This window comes from Epinephelus fuscoguttatus, linkage group LG17 (assembly GCF_011397635.1).
Source record: "Epinephelus fuscoguttatus linkage group LG17, E.fuscoguttatus.final_Chr_v1".
Taxonomy (NCBI): Eukaryota; Metazoa; Chordata; class Actinopteri; order Perciformes; family Serranidae; genus Epinephelus; species Epinephelus fuscoguttatus.
In genome coordinates, this window is record NC_064768.1 from 12,528,827 (window position 1) to 12,555,726 (window position 26,900).

The window sequence follows — 26,900 nt, forward strand, 5'->3', positions numbered from 1 at the left end:
AAGAGTGTTCCCTTGAGAGTAAAGTGTTTATAAAGCCGGCTGCTGGCACTACGGTGCAGGGCTGTTATTGAACATTTGAGGTGCAAGCTAGCTTGTAGCTGCATACTGTAGCAAGACAACAGCAGTCACTGGAATTACCACAGATTTCTACATATTTGGGCAATGTATCTGAAATTTGGTGGACACATTATCCCAGGCCCAGTTTTTCTTCTGGTTGTCCAAAACTCTGGGTATTCAGACACCAATGTTATCATCAGCTCCTCCATCTTGTCTTCTCTGTGCACCCATGAAGCCTACTAATCGATCGGCCATGGAGGCACACCCGCCAAAAATTCAGCATAATGAACATGGCGAAATTTTGTGTGTGTGTGCATGTGGACGGCAACTGCTTCATACCCCCACTCCTCTGCTGTCTTCCCCTCATTAAACTGACTAGAGGTGACGAATTACCGCAGGGCAGTATGTAAGCCCCTTTAGGAGCACTGCGAGCACTACTTCTTCACAGATCATCTGTCTCATGTACTACTGTCTGGATGTAAATATGAAAGTTATTTTTCATGAGAGTTACCAACTGCAGCTTGAAGGGGCAAATGACTTCAATTGAATACCTCAGTGTGAATTGGGGCGAGCCTGAACTGACCTTGACTCTGTCTGAGACTGAATGAAATACTTCAGATATAGTTCAGGATTCTTCACTTTGCAGCACGTTCACTCGCCCCGTAGTCATAGTTAAAAATTAGTCTTTTTAGCCCCCATTGCTGCATAGCCAAAGGTAAAACTGTTACTGCTTATACTTTGTAGACTGTAGCACACACCACAGGCGGTTAATATCAGGCTCTGAATTCATCTGACTGGTGTAAGTGGATGTACATGTACACAAAATCAATACCCAGTCCCGTCGCTTCCATTTGCTTTGCAGTGTGTTTTAATGGCTGCATTTTACAACTGCAGTTGTACATGTATAGTTAATCTGTGCTCAGTAAAACTCCTGGTGCTGGAGTTTATTCCCTCCGAGGCCTTACATTCCTGTGGTGTTATGTCAGGGTGGGATTTGAACAGAGTGTGGTGCGTGCGTGCGTGTGTGTGTGTGTGTGTGTGTGTGTGTGTGTGTTTGAAAGAAAAAGAGATGTCGGTCAGTGCACTACTTGTGTGTTTGTACATAAATTACCTGTCAAAAGCTTGTCAAATGTGAGTTAAGGCGCTTTTGTATGCTCATACTCTCTGGTGTGCTTTGTGTGCATACATGAGCACAGACTCGCACAAATGTGTGTGTACAGGCTGTAATTTTTGTGCACTTTAGGCTGAGGGTAGTTTTTAAGGTGAATGGAGCCAGGAGTGGGGGAACTTGTCTGTGGAGTGTGTGTGTGTGTGTGTGTGTGTGTGTGTTTCTGTTAGTGAGTCATTTATTGAGTGTTTGTATGAGCGGCTGTGTGTGTGCAGCAGCTGGATGCTAAATGAGCACAGAGCTCGAAGAGGAAGGTCGGGAGGCACTTGGGAAACCTCCTGAAGTTCATAACCCCTGCAGGGTGCCACGGAATGGGAAAAACTAATTAGACAGAGTGTGTGTGCATTTCTGGATCCTGTCGATGTGTGTGTTCTCATGCATGTAGATGCAACTCCCGCGGGTGCCTTTGGTAAGTTTGAATGTGTGTTTTCTGTAGAAAAGAAAAAATAAAAGCAACGCAGATGAGCTTTCAAGGTGAAAAGGGGTAATGAGCTTGAAAGAGATGAATCCTCTCATTTATCTCCACTTCCATCCATCCATCTATCCATCATCTATCCATCCATTCCTTTACCCACACCCACCACATCCACCCTCATCCCCTCCCTCCCTTTCTCCCTCTCTCTCTGTCTCTTTCCCGTCTGTCTGTGCTCTTTAGTTTTCATCCCATCTGCTTGCTCTGTGTCAGAAAGCATCCATTTAAAATCCTGAGAGTCCCAGAGGAGAAAGCACAGCGAGGCTAAATGGGCCAAGAAAAATGCCAAAAACAAGATGCTTAAAAAAGTCATTCTGACTTTTTCCTCTCTCCCCCCCTTTCTCTGTCTCTTTTTGTGTGGTTTACAGTTTAGTTCTTTCTCTTTTCTTTTTTTTTTTTATACCACCCTCTGATTATTTCCTCGCTGATGAAAAGCGGGGAGAGAGAGCCGGAGATGAAAAGCACCAGCTAGAATCCGTGATGAAGAGACGGAATTGAAGATGATTTAGGCAGGAAATTTCCTCCCTCACTGCGGCATCAAGGGGTTGCATGAGGAAATGATTGAAATCGTCATGGAAACACCGGTGGTCGGATGCAGGAGGAGGGACTGTGTAAGATTTTGGTTGTGGGGCAAATTATATGTGTGTGAAGATCAGGGATAATCAGCGCTAATTGAATAGACTGTGGGTCTTGGTGTGTGTGTGTGTGTGTGTGTGTGTGTGTGTGATGTACAGTCACTGTGGCCAGGTTAGAGATGTGACACAGCAGATAGACACTCATGGCTTTTAGTGTGTACTGGCTAATAGATGTGTGTGTGTGTGTGTGTGTGTGTGTGTGTGTGTGTGTGTGTTAGTGAATGGAAAGAAATTTAGCGCATTAATCATTTATACAGTATGCGTGTGTGTGTGTGTGTGTGTGCGTGTGTGTGTAAACGTGTAGCTGTGTGTGTTTGCTTCAGAGTGTCTGCATGTAAAGTGAGAGTGACTGATGATGTTTGGATGTGTGTGTGTGCAGAGGGTGTACAGAGGAGATATAACGCAAACGCGCCTACTGAATGTTTCTCATTATAGTGCAACAATTAGTGCACAAACGGCGGCATAAAAGCTAACTTAAAGCCCCATTAAATGTAGCATCATTGCTTCTTTAAGGTGATGTATTTCCCATTTAAACAGTTAAGGATCATTCCAAACTGTAAACCAATATACAGAGAGCGGAGAGTACATCTTGTGTCTAGTTTGCAAGAACAGGTTATGCTATTATATTAATGTGAAATCACTGTAACGGTGAATTAAAGTTACAGGTTCTTGTTGTTGCTCTGTAAATTCTTGCACTGGACATCAGATGTCTGCATTGCAAGAACATTGAACTGTATTGGTCCTCACAATTAGTTTTAAAATGAAAGAAGGTTTGTTTATGAATTGTACTCTTACTTAAAGTCCCCATCCAACCATGTTCAAAAGTGTTAATACTAATATTTTGTTTAACATGGTTTTCTCACGTAATTATAAAAAAAACTCTAAACGGTGGCAAAAGTAGATCTACTCTTTCTCCCTTTCTGAGAAGTTCTGGACCTTCCCTGCATCACTGCTGCTTGCAGTGGGTTTGGCTTTCCTCTTTCTGCATTGCCGCTTGTGCTATGTTGACCGGTACAAGCGCAATGCACATCAAAATAGCTAGCGTTAACAGGAGAGAGCAGCCACACTGCGCGCGTGACCAACACTGTTCAGGCACAGCTAAGCTGTTGCTCAGCTGCAGAACATCTGGAGAATAGGAGGCTTGAAGATTTTTTCTGTGTGACGCACACTTTTCACAACAAAAACAGACAGTGAAAATGGTCTTTTGGTGACCATATAGACAAGAGTTCAGTACAGTTTCAATGTATATATCTGTACAGACACTAAAAAATAGAAATATTCCCTTTTGTGAGAATATGTGAACCCCACACGTGTGCGAGGCACAGCAGTTCAATGAGGTTACCATCACACACTTGTGTGTTCCCAGCATTATGGTGCATTTCCATTGCATGTCTCAGCACTTTCTATTCATTTCCAATGGACAGCTGCAGACATATTTGAGCAGTAGATGGTTGGAGTGCTGCGGCGAGTTAGGAGGAGGGATTGCGGTGCATTTTCTGGTCTGGATTTGCATAAAGTAGAATAGATTCATTTTTATGGAAATGAGTCGGTCCAGCAGCAATGTAGCCTACCTGGTTCACAAAACTCTGACCTAGCTGTTAAACTTGGCGATGCAGTTTGAAAATGAAACAAGATTCAGCAGTAGCATTGCATATTTCTCTCCTCAAAATGTTTTCAGAAGTAGATTTTGTCGGATTGTTTAGATTGAATAAGACGTTTAAGAGAGGGCCACTTTTTTGTTTCCTGTTTGAAGTGGAACGCAGGGATTTATGGATCGCCCAACTAGCAGCCCATTTATCTTAACAGCTGAATTTCACAATGGGGTACACGACCAGTGTGAAGCCCAATAAGTGGCCAGTTGAGTGGAGCACTGTGTCCCCAGTATCCTCACCGAAGCTAGAGGAAATGTAGCGTTAGGGGAAACATAGCAGAGATACAGCCATACATATTTGAGCCTTAGTCAGACCCAGAGTCACATAAAAACTTTGCTCTGTGCCAAAATCAGCAACTAGCAGATGTATCAGAATGGTAGCCTGAGTGTAGTTAGCATCTTTTATTTATCGTGTTTGTCAACTTGCTAGCTTGTAAGCTTACTGACAGTGGCTGAGACAGCGTTAGTGTTTAAAATAGGGATGCACCAAATATTTGGTAACCGAATATATTCGGCCGAATATTGCAAAAACATACATTCGGTATTCGGTGGAATAAGTTAAAAGCAAGGCCGAATAGTAGCAGCGTGATTTGATAACGCAATCAAACAGCATGCCATGATGGGCGGAGTAAAATGTCGGCAGTGTGGCGATCTGTCCATCACCGCACTCGCATTTGCGACTAAAACTAGTTTTGAGCGAGCAAAATAGCCTTAAATCATTTAGCACGCTGTGCGAACAGCCTACCAATTTCAACCAGCATCAGAAACAAAAGGCGAATCCCACTGATTGTGGGTTGAACGGGGGTCACAGACACAGGCAGTAATGTATCCTGTCAAATATGGCGGCCATCAGCTTACCAGGTGACGGATAAGTCGGCTCCAATAATATCCTCTTCTTGGCGTGTGGACTGCCCAGAAGTACCTGAACAGCCGAGCCAGCCGAACACAGGTATGTGACGTGTCAGAGGAGAAACGAGCCGTTCACGGCCCACAAACCTCACCGCACTTTAGGGACTATTCTTTACTTATGAAAGGACTTGTCAGGGGAGGAGGGTGGCTGGTTGATTCTTATTTTATTTATTTATTTTATTTTGATCCCCCCTATGTTAATCACTTATTGATGCTGTTTTTGAAGTATGAATAAGTCAATAAGTAATTTATTCCATTGAAATATCATTGATGTATTATAGAAAAGTGATTTATCTTCTTATAAATGACAAAAGGCACATCTGCCTCATTTTCACTGTGGTATCGTGATACTACTCAGAACCGTGATATTTTCACTGGTATCGTACAGTGGGATCCAGTTTTGGTACCGTGACAACACTAATCTGGAGGGGGTTTGTCTGCAAAAACTAATGAAAAACTAAACAACGATATTCGATATTTGGTACTCGGTATTCGGCCAAGCATTTAATATTATTTGGCTTCGGCTTCGGCCACAAATTTTCATTTCGGTGCATCCCTAGTTTTAAACATACAATAATATCTGCTGCTGAGGGGCTTGTGGTAGATAGGAAACTCTGGGGTCCAGCTTACATGCAAAAACTGCACACTATGCCATGTTGGGAACAGCTAGCCTGACAATTACTTTCAAGGCACAGTCACACCAGAATCAAGGGAACAGCAAACATGACATATGTTTTTGCTAAAAGCTTGGGGACATAATGACTCTCCCTGCAGGGCTCACTTCCAAACTGTAGCTGGGACACGCTAGCACACGTTAGTTAAAGCAGCTCCCTGAGCCGGGGAACTGTAATTGTTGTGTGTGTAGAACTATGTTTTGTATTTTTTTGTTGTGTGAGCATGCAAGGTGTGTACAAGTATGTACATGTATATAGGTGTGGGTGTATCCAACATAATGTGCAGGTGAATGGGAGGAGGAGAAAAACAATCAGTACTGTATTATTTTTAGTAATGCCAGACCTGTAGCAGTACAGTACTTTGTGTCATTACTGCACCATTACATCAAAGGAAAATGTACATGTAGCCCTGTTCACCTGTTTGAGGTTCAAAGTACCCACTGACTTGGGTTTGTATTACAACTTTAATGGCCTAGATGTGCTTTGCCATAGTGTGATATAGAAGAACACTACATGTTCCTGGAACATGGCACAGTCGGTGTGCTTTGTCATTAATGAATGAATCCTAATCTGACTCAGTCAGATGCTGCCTAAGTAGCACCCTGTGCTAGATGCTACAGAAGTACCTTCCCAGTGCACTGTCATCAACTGGAAAATTGCAAACCATTATCGCCTTTATTGCTGCGTGTCCTTCAGTCGGACCTCATGCGTTTCCTTCATCATGCTTTATTTGCTCCCGTCTGCACAGGAAAAAAGCACAAGGTTGTTTCTTAAAATCAATCCTTAAAAATGCACCCTGTCAAAGTCAGCAGTAAAATCTTTAGCTCCAGCTTGCTGTGTCAGTTTACCCTCAAATCCTCTTCCTACTGTACATCTGTGATTTCCAGTCTGCGTTGCCTCTGGGTCCCATTAACCCACTGTGATAACATTTAGCCTTGGCCTCACCTCATCCACCTCCGCTTTCATCTGCTAGGATTATAAGCCTTTGCCTCCCAGACACACTACTTAGACATGAGGAAGGTAAATCATGACTTCAGTCTTTTTACTGTAGTTTTATATAAGAAAACACAACACAACACAAACACAATTTTAAGCGAATGTGGGTTATTTCTACCCAAGAAGCAGAATGGAGTTTGACTCAGATGCCTGGTTCTTCTGAAGGCAAAGATAAACCAAAGGTCAAATGTGTTTAAAGCACAGATAAGCAGCAAATGAACAACAAATGGCAACCATTTTTCATTAATTTGCATAAAGACTGAGATCCTCCATCTGTGCCCATGGCACTCGTTTGAATTTGGAAAGAGATAGCGATGACAAAACTTGCAGTATAGAGAAGCCTGCACTCATAAATAGAAAAGGTCTTTTAACACTGATGGTAGTGTAATGGTGATGGGGCACTTCTTTGTTTGCCAGATGGAAACAAAAATATTTACTGTCTTTCTGAGTGAAGGTTATTCTCTGTCTTCTCAGTCTTCATGATCATGGCATTCATATTTTTTTCACATATGCTCAAAGTTAATTTTAAAAAGACTATATGCATTTAATGAGCAGAAACGTTACATTTAGTGAGAATGTGTTGGTAGTGGGTACTTAACATATATACTCAATTAAAAGTGCAATTACTTTTTCAAAGTACAAATTACTTTACAATTTAATATTTTTTGTGCAGACCAGTGCAAAATAATAAAAAAGAGTACTTGTTGATATATTTCTTTCATAAATGAATAATCCTAACCCCTTTTAATGATGATAAATGAATTTAAAAGCCCAACAGACCACTAGCAGAATTTAAGTTAATCACAATATCAAAAATCAATGTGACACATGAAAAAAATAACATAGCTAAAGGTAGCTGGCTATCAACATTTTCACTCACAGTAACTTGAAGGCTAGAGGATTTTCAAAAGCCAAGATCTCATTGGTGGTCCTTGTGCGCTCTCCCTCCACTCAACCCTGGCATTTAGAGCAGAATAGTTGTTTTGAAGGTATCAATAACCAATGGAGCAAAGTAAAAAGTACATTACTGGCTCAAAAATACACAAATAAAGAGTAGAAGTACAGTCTAAAAATAGGAACAAAAAAGTACTTTTTTTACTTATGTTCATTACTTGTACAATGTATCTTAATGCAACGGTTTGTATGATATCAACTAAATTACTGCTTCATTAATGAAAGTTATGTCCTAACGTAAATTTACGGAGGTTAGGTTTAGGCAAACTAAAATTACTATGATAAGGGGTAGGAAAAGGAACATGGTAACGATGTACCTCAAATGACTGAAATTGACTCCAAGTTTACCCAAAGTCCACACTGTTCTGAACACCTGTCTCATGGGGAAAGTCCTGTGTTTCTTTGACCTTTCCACCACCCCAACCTGCCACCTTATGGCACCTCTTCTTTCTTTATTCTTTACTCCCATCAGTGCATTGGTTACGTGATCAAAGCCTTTCCAAATACATTATTATGTACAATTTACTCCCTCATGATTATGTAGGATATGAGCACGTTTTGGTGCATTACTTTTTTAGTCAAACTTGTAGTGTATTACCACCCACCCAAGCTTATCATATTGCTTAATTTCATTCAGTGCACTGTATTCATACCAGTACATTTTTTATGCTTGTATGTAACCTTACATAACATTGGCTCTTCCCACTCATGTTGAACTCAAACATTTACATTATATGTGCCTCAGGAGCAGGTCCATTTTTAAAAAGGTCTGTATAGCCATCATTTCAGGTTAAAGGTTATCCTACTCATGCAGGAGACACTTTTTAATCATTGTTCATCATCTGTGATAAACCTGCAAGTGTCCTCCTAGAAGACACTCCATCTAATAGTCCTGCTGACCTTTGCGTTAGCATCGCAATTACTTGCATTTTTAAGGGAACCTGTTAAACTTTGTGTGGGAGGGGTTGCTTGAATTCCCTAGAAGCATGCTGCTCTGCAGGTCAATAAGCAACTAAAATCAACATTTAAGTAATATTGTTGATATTTTCCATGAAATACGTAATAATAGCCAAATTATTCAGGCAATTGTATGAGCCCAATGGGGGATCTAGAAGCTCGGTGTGAAATTGCTGTTCTCTACACATAAAAAAAAACATTTACATGTCTCAGGTGCTTGTCTAAGTGGCATCCCATACAATAAAATGAATAAAGGCATATTTTATTTTATTCAGAAACTCCTCTGTCGAAGTGGGTGGTCTTTGGGAAAGAGAGATGTCTCGTCCTTTGGTATTTTGTCTTCAACTTAAGTGTTTTGAAGTTTGGAGTATTTTCATGGGTACATTTTTTTTATGTCTTGTCCTTGACCAAAAGCTTCGTTTAATGAGAATCCCCACTGTGGAGCTTTTAGAGTCACTGCCTTTGGCTTATTATACGACTGTTGAAGCAGCTCTCTGTTTTCAGTTTTGAGGACGATGCATGGAAAGAGGAAAGAGAGAGGTGGTGAACAAAAGATTATTTAGATTTTACTATTTTTATACTGCTCAGACTATCCCTGTGTTTGTCTATCTCTCTCTACCCTTCTAACTCTTTCCACCTTTCCTCACATCCCAAATCTTCTCATTTAGATTATCCCTACTGCAGTGAATGTAACTGACTAGAAATGGATAGTTTTCATGGCTCTCCTTCTCCCCCCACCTCTCTCCCTCTCTTCCTCTCTCTCTCTCCTAATCTCCTCCATGTACATGACACTAATACAGAGACTGATATAAGCTCCCCTGCCTCTCTCTTTGACATTTATCACCGTGCTTCTTAATGCAGGCAGGCTGCTGCTGTTGATGAGAAATAAGGATGACAAGCATGGCCTATTTTCTTGCTAACGATAGTCTCTCTGCTTTTTTTTTTTTCACTTTTTTTTTTTTTCACTTTTTTTTCCAGCAAATATGTTCACAGAACAGTGTTTACCAAAGCGTCTCATTGGGCGGTTGACAAGGATTTGACACTGACGTTGATCATGCATCTGGCACATTTTTGTCGGAGCAAATCCACAATCCATTAGTGTTTTAGATTGTAATAAGTGATGTCAGAGAACGCCTGCAGGAATCTTGTATCTGATAAAAGATGTTTTTCTACTGTACGTAGATGTATTTTTAGCCTTTTCTAAAGGCATTAAACATCATGGTGCCATGTGCTGTCACATTCTCTGATTGATCTACATGGAGCCCTGTTTACTACACTCTACCCACCAGGCCTATTTGGTAGAGGACAATAACAAAAAATCAAATCTGTGTCAGTTAAACCTGATGTTAGATTTAAAAATATCCTATATTTGGACATTTTGGAAAATATGTTTATTCACTGTATTGCCAGGAGTAGTAGAGAGTAAGTTTAGAAGATCAATATCAATCTCATGTCTGTACATTAAGTATGGAGCTATGGAGCCAGGAGGTTATAAACTTAGTTTTGCAACAATAAAAAAAAAAAGAAGCACAGACAGTCTGGCTCTGTCCAATGTTCAAAAGTACGCCCACTAACACCTTCACACGAACTGTCTGACATGTTGAATCTTGTCTTTTTAATTTGTGTACAAAAAGCAACTAGTTGTGGTTTTTCAGAGGGGTATGTGTATATGCATTTTTTTTTAACTCATCTGTCTGCACAGAAGGGAATTAGCATATAACTATTCCTATTTTTTCAATGATTGAGCAAACAGACTCATTGTAAATGCAGACCAATGAAAGAGAAACTCTGCCCATTTTCAACCAGCTCTGTGTCATCACATGGTGGGAGGTGATCATCGATGATGTGTTTCGCGTAAACCCGCCAACTTTTGCTGGTGAAAGGGCAGGGAGCCCTGGGCGCTGTTGGCATGGGAGGAAACCAAGCACTATTCATCATTCACACTGTGATGACACAGAGCTGGTTGAAAATCAGCAGTTTCCCTTAAAGGGGCCAGCTTACTCTGTCAGACTGCTTAAAGGATGGTTATATAGCTCTGGAGACTCCCTCTCCCCACACCTTTCCAACATCAGATTGGAGGGGGCTATATCCTGTAGCACCTGCACTTCGCACAGTGAACTGTGTTGAGGTGAGAAAGCAGCCAGGGTTTTTAAATTCCTCCCCTAGCTCTCTTTTCTTTTCTTCACACAAGAATTTGTCACTTTTCAACCAGGTGCAACACTATGAATAACTTTTAAGAGAGAGTTTGTGAAAATGCATGCCATTATTCCTGTAGTTAAACAACATTGGTTTTCCCATCTTCTATGATGGTTAGCTTTTCATTCTATCTTCCATTGTGGCTGTTTGGATCATGTATAAACACTTTTGATTTCCAACTTGGTTGGACAACATGTCATATGAACCACTTCTTCTCTAGTATAACTCAGCTCTCAGAACAATAGTTCTTCTCTTTGGCTGGAGGAACCCAAAATAATGGACATAGCAATCATGATATTACCCATTGGCTTGTGGACTCCTGTTTTAAAGCCTTGAGTTTGTATTTTGGCCATCACCATTCTGGATATTTTGAGCCAAGTGACTCTGCGTGATTATATTTGGATGAGAGGGTGGGGCTGGGGAGGAGCCAGCGTTGAATGACTTGAATTAGCTAAGGTGACAACTTGCAGCCCTAAATTATGCATAAAGCTTAATAAAATTTAAACCAGTGAGTTATATAAAAATGCATCCCCTGTACAGTTCTCATGAATGTTGAAATTAGCAACAGAGACCATAAATGTTTTATTTTTTGTACCAGGCAGGAAACATTTCTGCTGTAAAGTTGAGCATTTTAGTGACTGACTTGCTTTTGGAGCCAGCCTCAAGCAGCCATTCGGGGAAATGCACATTTAAGCACTTTTGGCTTCATTTTTCAGCATTGGAGGTTGCTGCTTCTAGGAAACATTATATCTCTATATGGCCTTTTTTTTCACTCTCAGTTTTGACTGAAGGCCAATCAGTGGCCTCTGGCACTAAAGGCCAATCCCATTTTTCCCTCAACCAATCACAACCCTTGGTACTCTTTTCTTTTTGGTTAAGGATGCATGAAAGTCAAATTTTGTGTTGCTGCAGTCTGACAATTTGTTTCCAAAAGAATCAGCTAGCAGTGTGGTTATCAGCCATGTGAAAGATGAATATCCATTATGTGACAAAGACTTAATGTTATTCTGAATTCTGAATCTGTAGTTTGATATTAGCCATGATCACTGAATAGGCAGCAGCTAACTAGTTCCCTTACACGAGATCATTTCTGGTTAGCTATCAGTTATAATCCCACAGCGTTTGATGTTAGAGCTTTGGCTCAGGCTGCTCCTGCATGTGACCCGTGATTTATTGAAAAAAGAACATGGCAGCTGTAATGGGCCTATGTAGGAGTATTGTTCTTTAAAGCCTATACAGAATGATAGATTTTTAAGCACTTGATTAACAGAAGAAAGACAGCCACCAAAGACCCACCACAAAAGGCCATTTTTCAGCTGCCTCTCACTCAGGCTCTTGATAAATGCAACTAATGACTAAAATATAAATGGCACAATAAATATAAATAACATTTTGGCTCATACGTTGTGTTTCCTTGCCAGTCTTTAAGTTTGCAGAGAGAGGGAGAGGGAGAGAGAGAGAGAGAGAAAACTAGGACAGGCAAAGTTGGATTCATCATCCTTAATGCCTTCTGTCACTTCAATTGGATATCACCAGACACTGTCCCCTAATTTAGACATCATATCCTGTCCCAAGAGTGCCGCCTTGTACGCCCAACCCGTCTGTCTCACCCTGGCATAACCCTCCTGCATCCCCCGTGTGAGACCAGAGCAAGACAGTGTTTGAAATCAAACTGGGACCTCTCTTCTTAACTGTTGTCTCTCTACCAGAAACCTCTCCGTAGTTTTTCTGTCCTCTCTCTCAGTTCCTCTCCTCTTTCATCTCCTTCTCTTTTTTCTCCTTCACCCTCAGAATGAACAATTTGTATGAATCACAGGCTTTGAGTCCAGGCACACTTATAGTGACATCCCCCCACTGGTTTTGTTAACATAACTCATAGTCACCAGCACTGTACGGAATATTATTTGATGTTCTACGCCATTTCATTGAGAAAAAAAAAAAAAAAGTCATTCCCTCACTGGTGCTGCCCTGGCACGTAACCCCACACAGTGCTCATTTCAGCCAAGCTCGGATTGTTTGATTGGCATTCATTGCTGTGTTTGCCAGGAGTGCTGGCAGAACCTCGTTGTTATTTGCATAAAACAGGAAAGGGTTCAAATTTCCCTGCTGTTCTGCGTTCTGCTGCCCTTGCTGCACCCCAAAGAAAAATCAGCATGCAATTCACAGAAGCAAAGAAAATTTGCTGGCCTGGCGCAGCTCTGCTCTATAGGTTCGATGCTTCTCCTTGCCTGGTTTGACACTTTCTTTTCTCCTCTTTTTAGCCCAGCGTGAATCCACTTGTACAAATCCTACACTATCAGAGCCAGGCCTCTTTTCTCTCTCATATTCCTGCAGAGAATCCTCTTATAAATGTCCTGGCATGAGTCTTGCTCCACAGTGTGAACCTTTTACCTTTGCGCGCCGCTGATCAGTGAGATCTGGACTCGGTCCTGGGTTGACAGCAGGCAATCACTGCCCTGTGGTTTGAGTAGCTGACCGATAAGAGAAGCATGGGGAGGCAGCAGTGGACGCAAAGGATGGGAGGATGAGAGGGAAAGAAAGGGGATGAGGGGTGGGTATAATTAGGAGGCTGAGAAAGAAACAGAGGGTAAAAATGGGAGGGCTCGAGGGATGTCGAGCATTGTGGCACTTTCCAGGCGTGACTGTGTGCTCTTTTCAGCTGAACCTCTTCCAATAACCCCTCTGCCTGTCTGTCCTGTGTGTCTGTCTCTCTGTCTGTCTGTCTGTGTGTCTTTGCCGGGCCGATACCTCTAACACATGGCAAAGACAGCACGAGGCACTAAACAAACTGCTTTTTTGCTGACCCATTTCTCATTATTGTTTCAATCTTCAACTGAAACAAGAGTGGAGAGGCAAACTTGGCTCACACCAACATGAAGTATAGAACAAAGGACCATTACAGTAATAAAGGCTTTTCCCCAGCTGGCAAAGGGGGGCGGGGCAACAAAAACTGAAGTGCCAGCAGCTGGACAGACATGTGTTTAGAGCAAAATGTCTGCGAAATGCAGCGCAACAAGCCGCTGGGAGAGAGTGAATGAGTCCCATTCAGCCTGATCCCAGCAATGACTGACTGCACCCTCACCAAGGGATTACACTGAGAAGAACATTACTACACACTTGTAAGAGGATTGTAACACACGTAGAGGAAGACACCACTACTATCACTACAGCACACTTACAATACAAGAAGAACTGTGAATACCTCCTCCAAAACTGAGCGAGATTTCCTTAAAGAAACAGCCATCAATTGCTGCACTTTTTTTCTTTTCCTCCACCCATTTTCCATCCCTCCTTCCAACCCCTCCATCCCCTCTGCAGAAGCCCTGGAGGATCCGTCCAGTGCCGGCGTCGTGGCGGGTGCCGTGATCGGCTCCCTCCTGGCCCTACTATTGGTTGTGGCGCTCATTGCAGTTCTCCTGACCCGAAGTCGCCGGCAGCAGAGACGTGGCTACCCCAGCAGCGGGGACTCCATAGCAACTGGCAGCGGCGGCAGCAATGGAGGAGACTATGGCAACAAAGCCCGCCTGCTCTTCAGCGGGACCAGCAACAGCAGCAGTAAGAACGGGACGGGCGCCAACAACAACGGGCCCATCTACACGTATCGTGAGGGCTGTGACGCCACAGGCACTCTAACGGAAAAGGCCAACGACTACCACCACCATCACCTCCACCACCCCTCAATCGGCAACCCCCCGTCCGCCCACGACATCCTCCTTAGTGGCGATGTAGATGAAGCCGAGAGGAGGAAGTTCGACCTGGATGACAGCATGGAGGAAGAATACGACCGGTTCGGAGGTGGAAACATGCTACCTCCAGCTTATCACGTCCACAGAGGCCATGGCGGCGAAGAAGAAATGGACGTGTACCTCGACGACGACATGGAGTCTCAGAGAGACGGCTCCGTCATTTCCCGAACTGCCATTTATGTCTGAGGGCGGAGGAGGGGAAAGGAAAGGTGAGGGCTGAAAAAGTGAAAGGAGATGCGGAAAAGGGGAGTTCAAGCCAGCCTTCTTCGACATCGCCTCCATCAGCTAAACACCTCCCTGCATCACGTTCAACCTGATCAAAGAGATGCCATTAATTACATCCTCTCTGCTTGACACCAACTGTGTAATTTTCTAAAAAGAGGATTAAAAGAAAAATGATTAAAAAAGGAAACAGAAAGTCAGAATGAAGTTTTTGTGAAGCTGATGAAAGAAAACTCGATGGCAGTGTAGTGGACTGTGGCTGAATATGTGACTGTGTGTAATCGTGGAGGCAGATTTCATTCAGTGCCAGCCGAATATAACAAAAAAATACTGCAAACAAAAACCACAGCAACTCTGATGTGACGCTGCTTCTTGCTACGTTCTTGTTTCTTCAGCTTTGCTAGTGTGTGATTGTGTTGAGTGACTACATTGTATTTTATACCTTAGCAGAAATCTGCAAAACCAGGAGCACCATAACCACTATTCAGAAATCGCCTTGCTGTTTCAAAATATGTGTATAAAAAAAAAATCACCATCAACATGTTGAACTCTGCACAAAACTGTCCAAACGGCTTCTGTGGATGTTGCCGCTGTCGCTGCAGACTCTTGGGACAGGTCTGAGACTTCACCCGAATTGTTTTAAACTTGAAAACTTGTCGCAGTGGCAACAATGATGGAGTTTCTGTTCATCGCAGTGACAACTTTTTTTTTTTTTTGGGGGGGGGGTTACAGTGACTCGAGTTCCAGCCCCACCCTGTGACATCAACTGGTTTCCTGATGGGTGCTGCTGGAGCGAGGGGCCACTTAACTGAGTAACATAACAGACTTAACAGTGCGTGCTAATGTGTGGCTGGCTGTGGTGTTAATGATGTGCATCATCTATATATTGGGCGCCATCTCACTATAGCACAGTTGTTGTTATTGTTCTTGTTGTAGATGTTGTTGTTGTTGTTGTTACTGTTGTGTAATGGTGTTGATCTCGCTAAGGAAAAGACGCACCGGGAGCCTTGGGGGTTTCACACAGTACCACATTGGGTCGGTAATGACTCATTTAATGGGTAAAAAAAAAATAAAGATGTGCTTTTTTTTTATGTTTCCAGCTCTATTTTCCCCCTTTTTCCCTTTAAATCTCTTCTCACTTCCTATATTTCCCCTTTCTTTATTTTCCTTTCCTCTGCCTTTCTTTTTCTCTCTCCATCTCATTTCCCTCTGTAACGCATGCACCATTTGGGTGTTTTGCTGATGCTCTGTCCCACACACATTACATCTCTCTCGCTCATTCTGCTTTCTTTATTTACATAATGGGCGGCTTAGACGAGTGCCGCAATGGCTGTGTGCAGGGAGAAGGGGATAACTCGTATTTATATTCTTATCTGGGTCGCATTCAACGAGGCAAAATATTCACAGGCTTTGTCAGAGGCTGCTGTATTTCATGTATTCATTTTCCATGTCCTGCAGAATGTTCTTAGGCTATGTACTGGATTATTCCATGTTCTGTATTCTGATTGGACAGAAAGACACGGTCTAAGGCGCATTTCAACAGAGAAAGTGAAACATGCTTAATGAAATCCTAAATTCCCAAACCTTTGTTTCTTGTACACAGCAAATCTAAAGGTGACGCTGCAGCTTTTCTTAAAATAAGTGGGATTGTTTGTCTTGAACATCAAGAGAGTTCACTGAAAACTGCATTCAGGGTTCCCACAGACATGACATTCCTGGAAAAGTTTGGGCATGGTTTATGATTAACAGATTGCTTTAGAAAAGTTTCGGAATTCTCATGGTTTTGGCTATTGTTTAAAATATGTTCATAAAAGTCTCAAAACATGTCTATTTTATGTAGAAACATTATCAGTATCACATGATACAGACAGATCAGATCAGCATCGTATCATCACTAAGGCCACGCCCCCTTTTTGGAGGAAAGAACTGTGCTGTCACATCTGAAGAGAAACAGGAAAATGCTGGAAAGCTGTTGCGCAGCAAGTTAAATAAGTTCCACTGAGATCTAAGGAACATAAGAAATTGAATACTCACTGTCACTGTCAGTGTGGTAAATGAACAAATGATGCTAGCGGCAGTTGCTACTGTTTGATGGCTAATGGACAGTTGCAGTACAGTCATACACTATGGCAGCATCAGACTGTCATCTTCAATTAAATCTTAGCCTGTAGATCAAACAGTTGGCTATTAACAGGTTGGTTATTCACAGACAACACCTTACCTAATGATTACTATTATCGTGATCGGGACATCTATAAATGAAATATTTGCCCATTATGTAGTGAGAGTGTCCGAAATTAACTTTAAGACTCATCAGCCAAGGGGGCTGGTAGATGAAAACATATTTGTTTTTACCAGCCAAAATATTAAATTTGCTTTTGCGTCACACATACATTTGTTTCAGTACATTTCATTGTGATATAAGATATATGATGTCACAAACTGGGTCAGTGAATGTGACAAGAAGGGAGTCCACACAAAAGATCTACTTAAAACAAGCAGAATTTATTAAACCAAAATTAACTAAGTATGTAGGTCAGCTAAGTCAGTTATGAAAGCCATTCAAGGGTGTGTGTCAGGTGTGCTGTGGAGGTGTTGAAGGTACAAACCAAAAGCAATGATTCCCAGTGGATGTCAGCTGAAGAAAGGGAGCGACTAAGTGAACACAAGCAGCTTTTATAGTCTGGAAGCCCATGTGAGCTTAATCATGGCAACGACCCTCCCATGTCAGCCAACTGCCTGATGAGGCTGGCTGGATCATTCTCAAAGACGGTGAGAGGGGCGTCACAATGTTAAATACAAGAGAAAATGGCCAGAGCAAAATCTGAATCCAAATGATTTTAACATATTGAACAAATCATCGGTACAGCCTCAGCATGTGCATAAGTTACCTCTGGTAAGCATGTCTTGTAAGTCATGTCAACTTTAAGTATATATCTAGGGCTTTTATTGTGAAAGGTAAGAATGGAAAAAGTGCAGCTAAGGTCCTGCCATTGACAGTGAGGGAGGCAATACAGACTTTTTATTTTTTTATTTAATCTTGACCTTTCTCCCAGGGAGTCCTGGCCACCTTGGTTAAACTACGGGGTCTTCGTGTTATTTCAATACCCTCATAAGTATGGGTGCTGCATTAGCTAGCAGTTGTGGCAAGTGAGAGTTTAGAGAGTGAGAGCAGATCAGCTTATGTCACATACGGTACACAGTGCAGCAAACTAGGGGCACTTGAGACGGTCATTTCCCAGCACTGTGTGGGTGTGTTTGTTTCTGTGTGTGGCACAGACAGCACAATAGCGGTCTAGGAGTAGCAAAACCCAGTAGTGACTGTCGGCATAATTTTTCATGATGTGACTATTTTAGTGCAAACACTTAACTGCCAGTGTTGCGGATAGCCCTCTGAAATTTACTCACCAAATGGAGAATCTACCTGCATTTGGTGCTTGGCAGGTCTTAATTTCAGACCCTGCATGAAGGTGATCAATATTCCAAGGTATCGCGGACGTGCAGGTTCAAGAAGGGTTGCAAAACTTTTATTAGACATGTCCATAAACAAATGTTAGTTTAAAGGAAATGGTCACTTTAGAATGAAAATACAGACAGTACTTACTCACCCTCATGCCGACAAGAAGTCCAGTGTAGTTTTTTTATCCACAAAACTCGTTCGAAGTATCGGAGGATAACAGCTAGCCGGAATAACAGCTACACTTGAAGTGCATGGAACCCACATTTTGATAATGTAATAAAACTCCGTTAATGCATTTCAAAAACGTCAGAATGACTCGTCCGTCGTAATCCAAGTGCCCTTAAGCCGCGGCATGCAAATTTGGATTATGACGGACGAGCCGTTCTGACTTTTTTGAAATGCATTAGCGGAGTTTTATTACATTTTCAAAATGATTTTGGACGTGGGTTCCATGCACTTCAAGTGTATGGAAAAATCCGGCTAGCTGTTATCCTCTGATACCCGGAACGAGTTTTGTGGGTTAAAAAACTACACTGGACTTATCGTCGGCATGAGGGTCAGTAAGTACTGTCTGTATTTTTGTTCTAAAGTGGTCATTTCCTTTAACACGAAAAAAATGCACACAAATTTGTCAAAATTATAACACAAACACACGCTAAATTGCATCACAACCATGGGACCGTTGTTTATTTATCGTTAAAAAAGGGGGGCGTGGCCTTGAAGTTTTGAAAAGCACTGGTACGTGCCAGTCTGATCTCTTGGCATATGCAGCTAGTTGGTTGTGGGAATGTCAGCAAATGCTGGCAGTTTGCTTAACCACAAATGCTTGGAAAATGTGTGTGTAATCATGTATGGCTATGTTGCAATATAGGCATACCCACTTTGTATTTAGATAAAGTCATGGAAATTAGGTAAAATATTATGAAACAGTTGTGGAAAAGTTTTGAAATTATTCTGGTAAAAATGTGTGGGAACCCTTTGCATTGGAAGACTGCAATTTCGAATTTTGATGATTCGGAGACTGAATGATTTCTAATGAATTAACGGTGGAGCATGGATAGCACGAGTTGAGAACTGAGATGAACACATTTGCCTTATTGACTCCCAGCTTTGTTACTCGTCATGTTTTTTTTTTGTTTATTTGTTTTTTACAAGGGCAGTTTCTCAATTAACTGTTGAATTATATCACTTGTCTTTTCTTTAACGTTGGGTGGGTTGTTAGGAGACAAAGAGAAGCTCTGGGAAAGAAATCATCACAGGCAAACCTCCTCCGAGATGTATGAAGAGCCTGTTAGAGTTAGAAAAAAAGAGATGTGAGCAAGGCCACAGTAACAGAGAAATGAAAGAGGAGCAAACTAGACTGGTGCTGCATGCTTCAGCAGCCAAACTGAGCACACCCTCTGCTTTTCAAGCTCACTATGTCACATCATAACCACACTTACTTACTGTAGACATGAGGTGTTTGATCGAGTATTTTCGGTGGCTGGAGTCACTTTGCAGGCGAGTGTACTGTGACTAAAATACAACAGTGTATTTACACTTTTACATAATGTTAGTTCAAGTAATATTTATGAGAAAGGATCTGAAAAGGGAATCTTTAATGAATGTGATGATCTTCAACACTGGGAAGGTCACATTTAGAGTGGGTAAACAGGCTTGTTGACCCCTAAATGATCTCATACTTGTATGAGAGTACCTTAGTCTCATTTCATTTACTCATGCCTCATTATGATATAAGAATATTGTGACAATGATTAAGATGCCATTACTCAAAATGAATTCTAACTACTGTTCTGTGGGTTTGAGATCTAAAAACAGACCCTTTGCCATAAGAAAGCTGAGATGTTTCAAATTTAAAATGCAAAAGTTGGTTTCAGCTCTACTCCCACCAAGTTCTAAGCAGGTCCCTTGTTGTTAAGTTGTTGTTGAACATTATACACTGTGCAATCTGTTACTCTGTAAATGAGACAGTTATATCTGCTATGTTACAGTACATTTCAGTGGAGACATTCCATAATGTTTTGCAGTGTGTTTGGACAGGTTGCCGATTAATCTCAAAAGTAAGAAAGAAACAGCCATACTGTAACTTCTGTTGCCTCATGTGTAGTAAGACTTGTTTATTGTATCACTGCAGTACAGTTAAAATTAAAGTATTGAAGTGTGTTTTCAACTCCGCTGGGTGCATGCATGCTCCAAGATCCAGACGTTTAAACTCTGCAGAACAAACAAGAAACACGTTATGCTAGAGTTTCATCATTTAGATAAAAATATATGATGTAATGTCTCCAGGTTACAATTTGAACCCACAATTTAAAGATAGTTTATGTTATGTTTGAAACACTCCTTGCATTTCCCAAATGGAAAATATCCTCTTTCCCTACTGGAGTTTAAAATGTTAATGATTTTCACCCCAAAATAAAATCCCCGACTTTTTAGAGTTTCATCTCTCTCCAGCACATTTACCCTCTATTTGGCCATTGTATGCCTCAGCACATCTTTTCTCCAGGGGATTTCTTGCTGCGGCATAATTCTAAACAGTGGAGTGTGATCACAACTTTGGCGCCTAATTAGTCCCAGAATCTTGTAGCGTGCATGTAGCCTTAGTGAGAAAACTCATCAACAGTCATAACTTTTGTTTTTGCACAACCCATTTTCAATAAAAAAAAAACCTTTCTGAAACAATTCTCTGTGGAAAAACTGGTAATTAATTAAGCCGGGCTGTGTGATCAGTCTATAAATACCAGATTCCCATACCTCTTTCTCTCCTCAGCATATTTCACAGCACAGCGCAGTGTAGTGCACCTGCTCTGGGATATTTAGCCTCCTCAACAGATCTGCTACAGGACATGTTTCACATTTTGCTAACTCAAGGAGAAGTATGCTCCCTTTGTCCCAACAACCTCCCTCAAGTTCAAACAATTCCACACACCTGGAAGATTCCCATTACATAACACTTTTGCCCACCGTGCAGTCAGCCCAGTCACAAGAGGAAAATGTTGCCATTGCATGTTTCTGCAAACTACAGACATTACATTTGTATGTTTCCATATGTATCATATCAACATTTTCTGAAGTAAAGTAGTGTATGACACCTAGACACATAGACTCATAGGCACCTAGGCGAGATGCCTACCAAGATACAGACCACTGTTTGAGACCAGCAAACAACAAGATCAATTGAGTGTTAGCGACCCATTGCTGTTTTTGCAGCTGCTTTTCATGTACCAAACTCGAATGTTTTTCCAGCAACTTTTTGGGCATCAAGCATGGGTCTTTTTTAGTGACCCATGGCTGTTTTTCCAGCAGCTTTTCAGGTAACCAGTGTGGGTGTTATGTAGCAACCAGTCACTGTTTTCCCAGTGACTTTTAGGCATCAAATGTAGGTGATTTTTAGTGACCTGTTGTTGTTTTTCCATTGGGGATACTGCCACAAAAAGTGGTTGTTTTTACCAAGACATTGCTGCATTTTCAGCCAGGATAGTGCCATGAACAGCGGATGTTTGACGCCAAAACAAGACAAGTTAACCACCGTGTAACACTTCACCCCCATTTTGTAGCAAAAACGCCTAAAATGACATACCCAAATTAAAATGATTGTAGCTTCTGAACTGCTCTGACTACATGCATGCATGAGGTCTTGCCAGAAAGACAACTCCCTAAAGTTTCTTGAGAAAGTGTCAGAATCACTCTAGGTGATACAAAGACAGTAATGGGCCTTTGAAGTCAGTAAAAAGTTGAAGATTTTGGTCTGCCTAAAATAAAAAATATTTTTCAGGTTGAATAACTGTGGCTTCATCGGTGGAGGTAAATGACAGTATGGGGCTGTAGGCACACTGTCAATGAACACTTGTTTCAAATTTGAAGAAGAAAGCACAAAGTATGAGCATTCTACAGTGTTTTTTCCATGAAAAGACCCAGGCGGAGCTCCAAAAGATAAGCTGGTCTCTCGGCTTCAAAACAGTAATGTCAGTGATCAAACAACACTCAGCCAGCTTCTAACAGCATTGAAATCAGGCACGATTGTGATAGCTGATGTTGTTTTTGACACAGAAACACCATAAAATATTACCAGAATAAAGCCACATGAAACGTGAAAGTTATGATCCCACTTTCTAGACAGCGTATCTCAGCCAAAAATTGTGGTAGGAGTGAGACTCTTACCTTTTATAAACCAGCTAGGTCCCTGCTAACAGCTCCACATAAGATCGCGAGTAATCCTTTAACTTTTCCTGTCAAAAAAACGGCATTACATGACTTGTCACCACTCATCGCGATTTTGGACTTTGTGTGTTTAGGCTGCTCTGGTGCAAAATACATAATAAATAAAAGAAAAACAATGTTATTTTTGAAAAGTCAAGAGCTTCCTGAATCCGGGCAATACCAAACATCACATAGTTTGATGACGTAGTGCGCCTGGGAGATACCATTTAACAGAGGAGGAGGGTAGAGCGAGGACATCGGCATCCTTGCCGAGTTGGAGAGGTTGAAGTACCGTAAAACATCTTCTAAATTCCACCTGCACTGTGATCAGATGTCAATATGCAAATACGTTTGGTGAAACTGGTGGACTTTTTGGTACTTGTTGCTTTTGCATCAAGGAAGCAGGAGCAGGTGGAGTTTGATGGCTTTTCAATGTGCTTGGTCATGCTGTAGAGATTGCATTTTGCATTTCTGTGAGATCCAACCACGATGCAATGTGCGAGCATTTCCGCCTTGCACTACCAGGAATTTCTCTCATCCAGATAAGACATGCATGCATATCACATTTATATGCCTTTCAGATGCAAAAATGAGTTCAAAGAATTTTGTCCCTTCATTCCAAAACATCCACTTCTTCAAACAAGTCTAAATATTCTGTAATCTGGAGAAATGTGCTGTCAGACCAGATATCTGTGAATAGAGTTTACAAAAATGACTTCATAAAGTAAAAACCAGGCCACTATGGAACATATCTGACCTTAAAATTTGTAAAGACTTGATACATGCAGGAACTACACAAAGCTTCTTGGATCTTTTTATGTGCTAAATTTAGGAGAGAGGAGTTAAGAAGAGACTATCAGAGAGATGTGTTTCTTTATGACAAGGAACTTAACGAGAAGACTGAAATCCAACCTTGAAGCAAATCTATCGGCGTAATTCAAATGGTGCTCGACAATATTATTCATCTTTGAAGGGAAGACACAAGATTCAATCATTCTTAAATAAGACTTTCTTGAATTTCCTGTTTTGTAGAGAGGGGAACAGACTGTCCATGCTGCCTGTCCGGTGAATCGAAAATGGGGTCATGCTAGTTACAAGCATCCCTCTCTGATCTTTGGTCTGCTGCCCCGCCTTACATGGCGTGTGCTCTGGGAGGCTGCAGTACCGAACGCAAGCCCTGTAAAGTCCTTGCTGCCGCGAGTGTGGCACCCATGCTAAGCAGAGGACGCTGTAACAGGTCACTTGGCTCTGTCAGGGGGAAAGAGAGTGGAACGGAGGGAGGGGAGAATGGAGGATGGAGGATGAGGGTGGTAGCTTGGTACTCCATCTGGGGAATACCAAATAGGCTGGGAGAGAAGGGAGAGAAAGGGAGACTTTTTCTTCTCAGATCAGAGAAATCGAGAGTTAAAAAAGACTAGCGGCAGAACAGAAACTGAAACCTCAGCCCCTGCGGAGAGGATGAGAAGACATCACCGGATTCTTTTTTTTTTTTTTTGTAAACCACCTGAGACCGAGAACATTTGAAACACTGTCAATTATTCACCATCGAGCCTGGAGTTAGAGATGGGCAGATTTGTTACTTGTGGAACCCAAATGGTTGGCTGCAGCGTAAAGATGACAGAGAGTGTGTGAAAGGAATAAGAGATTGGCAAGATGGGATTTACAGCTCCGACAATGAAAGCTGGAGGTGGGAAGGAAGCCTCAGAGGAGTAGTTTTGAACGCTGTGCCACCCCTCGACTTAGCGATTGGCTGCCTCCACCCAGTGACAACTGACAGTCCTTTTCAACCCGGCCAATTAGTAAAAAAATGGCCGTCCTGTTTAGCTTTCCTCAGTGCAGTCTATCGGCGACAGATCTTTTTAATTGTAAAGAGGTGTTCAGCAGCACTCCAGGGACCTCTTTGCAAGGGTGGAATTGTATATATCCCTCTTTTTCATATTCCCTCTCTCTTTACTCCGGCTTTAGCACCCAGTACAAGCTGTTCTCTCCATGTTTAATTCAGCAGAAGGCATGAAAGTGTTCCGCATTATCTCTCTGCTTCACTCTAAAAGAGGAGGAAGACGGCGAGATAGAAAGAGAGGAAGAGAGAGAAGGATAGAGGGGAATGGAGTACAGACAGAGAAGGAACAGAGCGGAGGAAGAAGAGGCCTATTAGTTATTGAGCTCGGCTTTTGTTGTTAATCCAGTTAAAGCCTAGACTCTGCCAGGCCAGCTGAGACTCCAGCAGATGTGGATGAAGTTTCCTCCTCCCAGCTCTGGTTAGAAGAGGTCTCATTGTGCTCTGTAACCAATTTACTTGAGGCAGTGCTGTCCTGCTTTCCTTCCTCTCAGGATACCTTCTTCTTCTTCTCCCACTGTACTGCTCTTGCAGTGTTCTGTGCTATACTTAGGGATGTAATTCGTCATGGATTTTTTTTGTTTCAGTCCAGGTTATTTCAGGTTTCGGGTATGCATGTTCAAATGAATGGCCATTCATTTCAAATTGGTGTCTGCTATTATTTAATTCCTTTCCTCACCAGCTCTCTGATTTGTGCCATTTTAGCTGTATCCCTTTGTAGCACGGGTTCGTAGCCTTTTGAATGGATTTAAAGCAGGTTGTTATCTAACTATTGAAATAGAACAGATAGACAGGAATTTGAAATGTTTGTCGCTGTCATTTAATTAGCTCAAAAGACAGTGCTGATAGTTGTTGTTTGTTATGGTGACAACGGTGACATCAGTAGGGCTGTAAAGTGTGTCACACTCACTCGTTTGAGAACTCTGTTTTATCTTTTTCTTACAGCTATATTCCAAATTAACAGATAAATAAATCCATACACCAATCAAAATTTCTCTATTTCACCAAATTAAAGGCCTTGGCACACAAAGTCTGTATTTTTCCTATTTCGTATTTTGCTCACTTGCTTCTATCCACTGAAGGTACCTCCCTAGCTGTAGCCTCTCTCTCTCTTTTGTCTTGTATTTGGCACCGCCGGTTATCTGAAGGGGCTGCACTGTACTCCCTCTCTGTCTCTGTGCAGTCCACATTCTTCTCCTTGTCATAATCATCTGTCTGAACTTTACTATCTGACCTGTTGAAAGTAGGCGTTATGAGGAGTTATGAAATGATACAGTGCAACCTGTTCCTCTCTCTTGTTGCAAATGTATGTATCCTAACAAGTTATGCCACATGTTCTTCACTGCTTTTTGGTCAAACAACTTTCTAAATAACTATAACGATGGATGGAAGTTTCTGTGTCAGAAATAGTGCAAACATTATTGACGCAACATACGGTCATATTTATTTTTTACCGTGTGACAATTTCGGATGAAAAATAAGGACAATGAGAAGAGTCAGATGCTGGCTTAATTACCTTGTTAACTTTAAAAACACACTTCATTCAAACAGAAAAAAAATAAAAACTAAAATACCAAAACTATCTTGGTTAACGTTAGCTCTTTCTCTAGCCCCTTTTACACTGCCAGATTTTCCGCAAATGTTGGGCCGTTTTGCTGGCAAGCTGCGAGAGTTTAGACACACAGAGCCGGATTGGTGAGTTGATCCGAGGTGCCCAATTTTCCGCCTCGTAGGGTAGACATATTGGCCGAACCCTTTCAGTTTAAAAAGAACAAGGCGGCCTTCCGCAATGGGAGGGGCTGTTGAAGACTTGTGGGAGAAGCTGTTGATGACGCCGCACTTGTGACCCACTGGCAGTGGATAAACAGGAAACAGCTGATAGCAGGGATTAGCGAGCAGCTAGTAGCAAGAGGGAAACGCAAACCTGACTGACACTGTAAAGATCAGCAACTGGGGAGACAAGGAATTGCGCGCCCTCCTTGCACTCGCAAACAAAGAGTTAAAGTTAAAGTTCCACTGATTGTCACACACCTGAGTGTGTGAAATTTGTTCTCCGCATTTGACCCATCCCCTGAGGGAGCGGTGAGCAGCAGCAGTGCCGCGCTCGGGAATCATGTGGTGATCTAACCCCCCAATTCCAACCCCTGATGCTGAGACATTTTTATAGTCTTTGGTATGACCCGGCCGGGGATTGAACCCACGACCTCCCAGTCTCAGGGCGGACACTCTACCACTAGGCCACTGAGCTGAACTGAGACAATTAACCGTGAGATGACGGGGACGGTGAAGCACGGGCCGACTTAAGAGAGAATTGCCGAAGGACTGACTACCGCCGCCTGACTAGCCGCGGCTTCCCTCCCACGTCACTGTTTACGTCACACGCTGAGCTACACGTTTTGTTCCTTGCTCACGCCCCCCATTGCCCCGAAAAAGGCGCATTCTGTATAAACAAAAGTAGGTAGGCGGAAATTTGCCGCACTCCCTGATTTTGCTTTTATACTGCCAATGCTGAAAAAAGACTGATTGGGCTTTCCTGCAAATTTGCACAATTCCTATCTATAAAGGGCTACTGTTCCAATAATCACACTCTGATTTGGTTGTAATAAACCCTAAACTCACTGAGTTAGATGGAAATCAATGTACTGTCTATCCTCGCTGTCTCTCTCTGCCTCTTAGCAGCTCTCACTTGTTTTGGAAGCAGCTAAGGTCATAATTTTCAACATGCAAATAATGGTTACAAAAGAAACAGGAAAATAACATAGACTG

At 42.0% G+C, this 26,900-nt stretch overlaps 1 protein-coding gene across 3 annotated transcripts in view; it reads left to right on the forward strand.

The window, feature by feature from the left end:
- pvrl2l (PVR cell adhesion molecule related 2 like) overlaps positions 1-26,900 on the forward strand; it is a 438,280-nt gene that overhangs the window by 244,644 nt on the left and 166,736 nt on the right. The window contains exon 7 of one of the 3 annotated variants that reach the window (XM_049603245.1): positions 13,988-18,241. The exons of the other annotated variants lie outside the window; for them this stretch is intronic. Within the exon in view, the coding sequence (XP_049459202.1) occupies positions 13,988-14,601 (614 nt within the window). The 3' untranslated portion in view covers positions 14,602-18,241. Of the gene's footprint in view, positions 1-13,987; positions 18,242-26,900 lie in introns of those variants that run through there. 3 annotated transcript variants of the gene reach the window in all.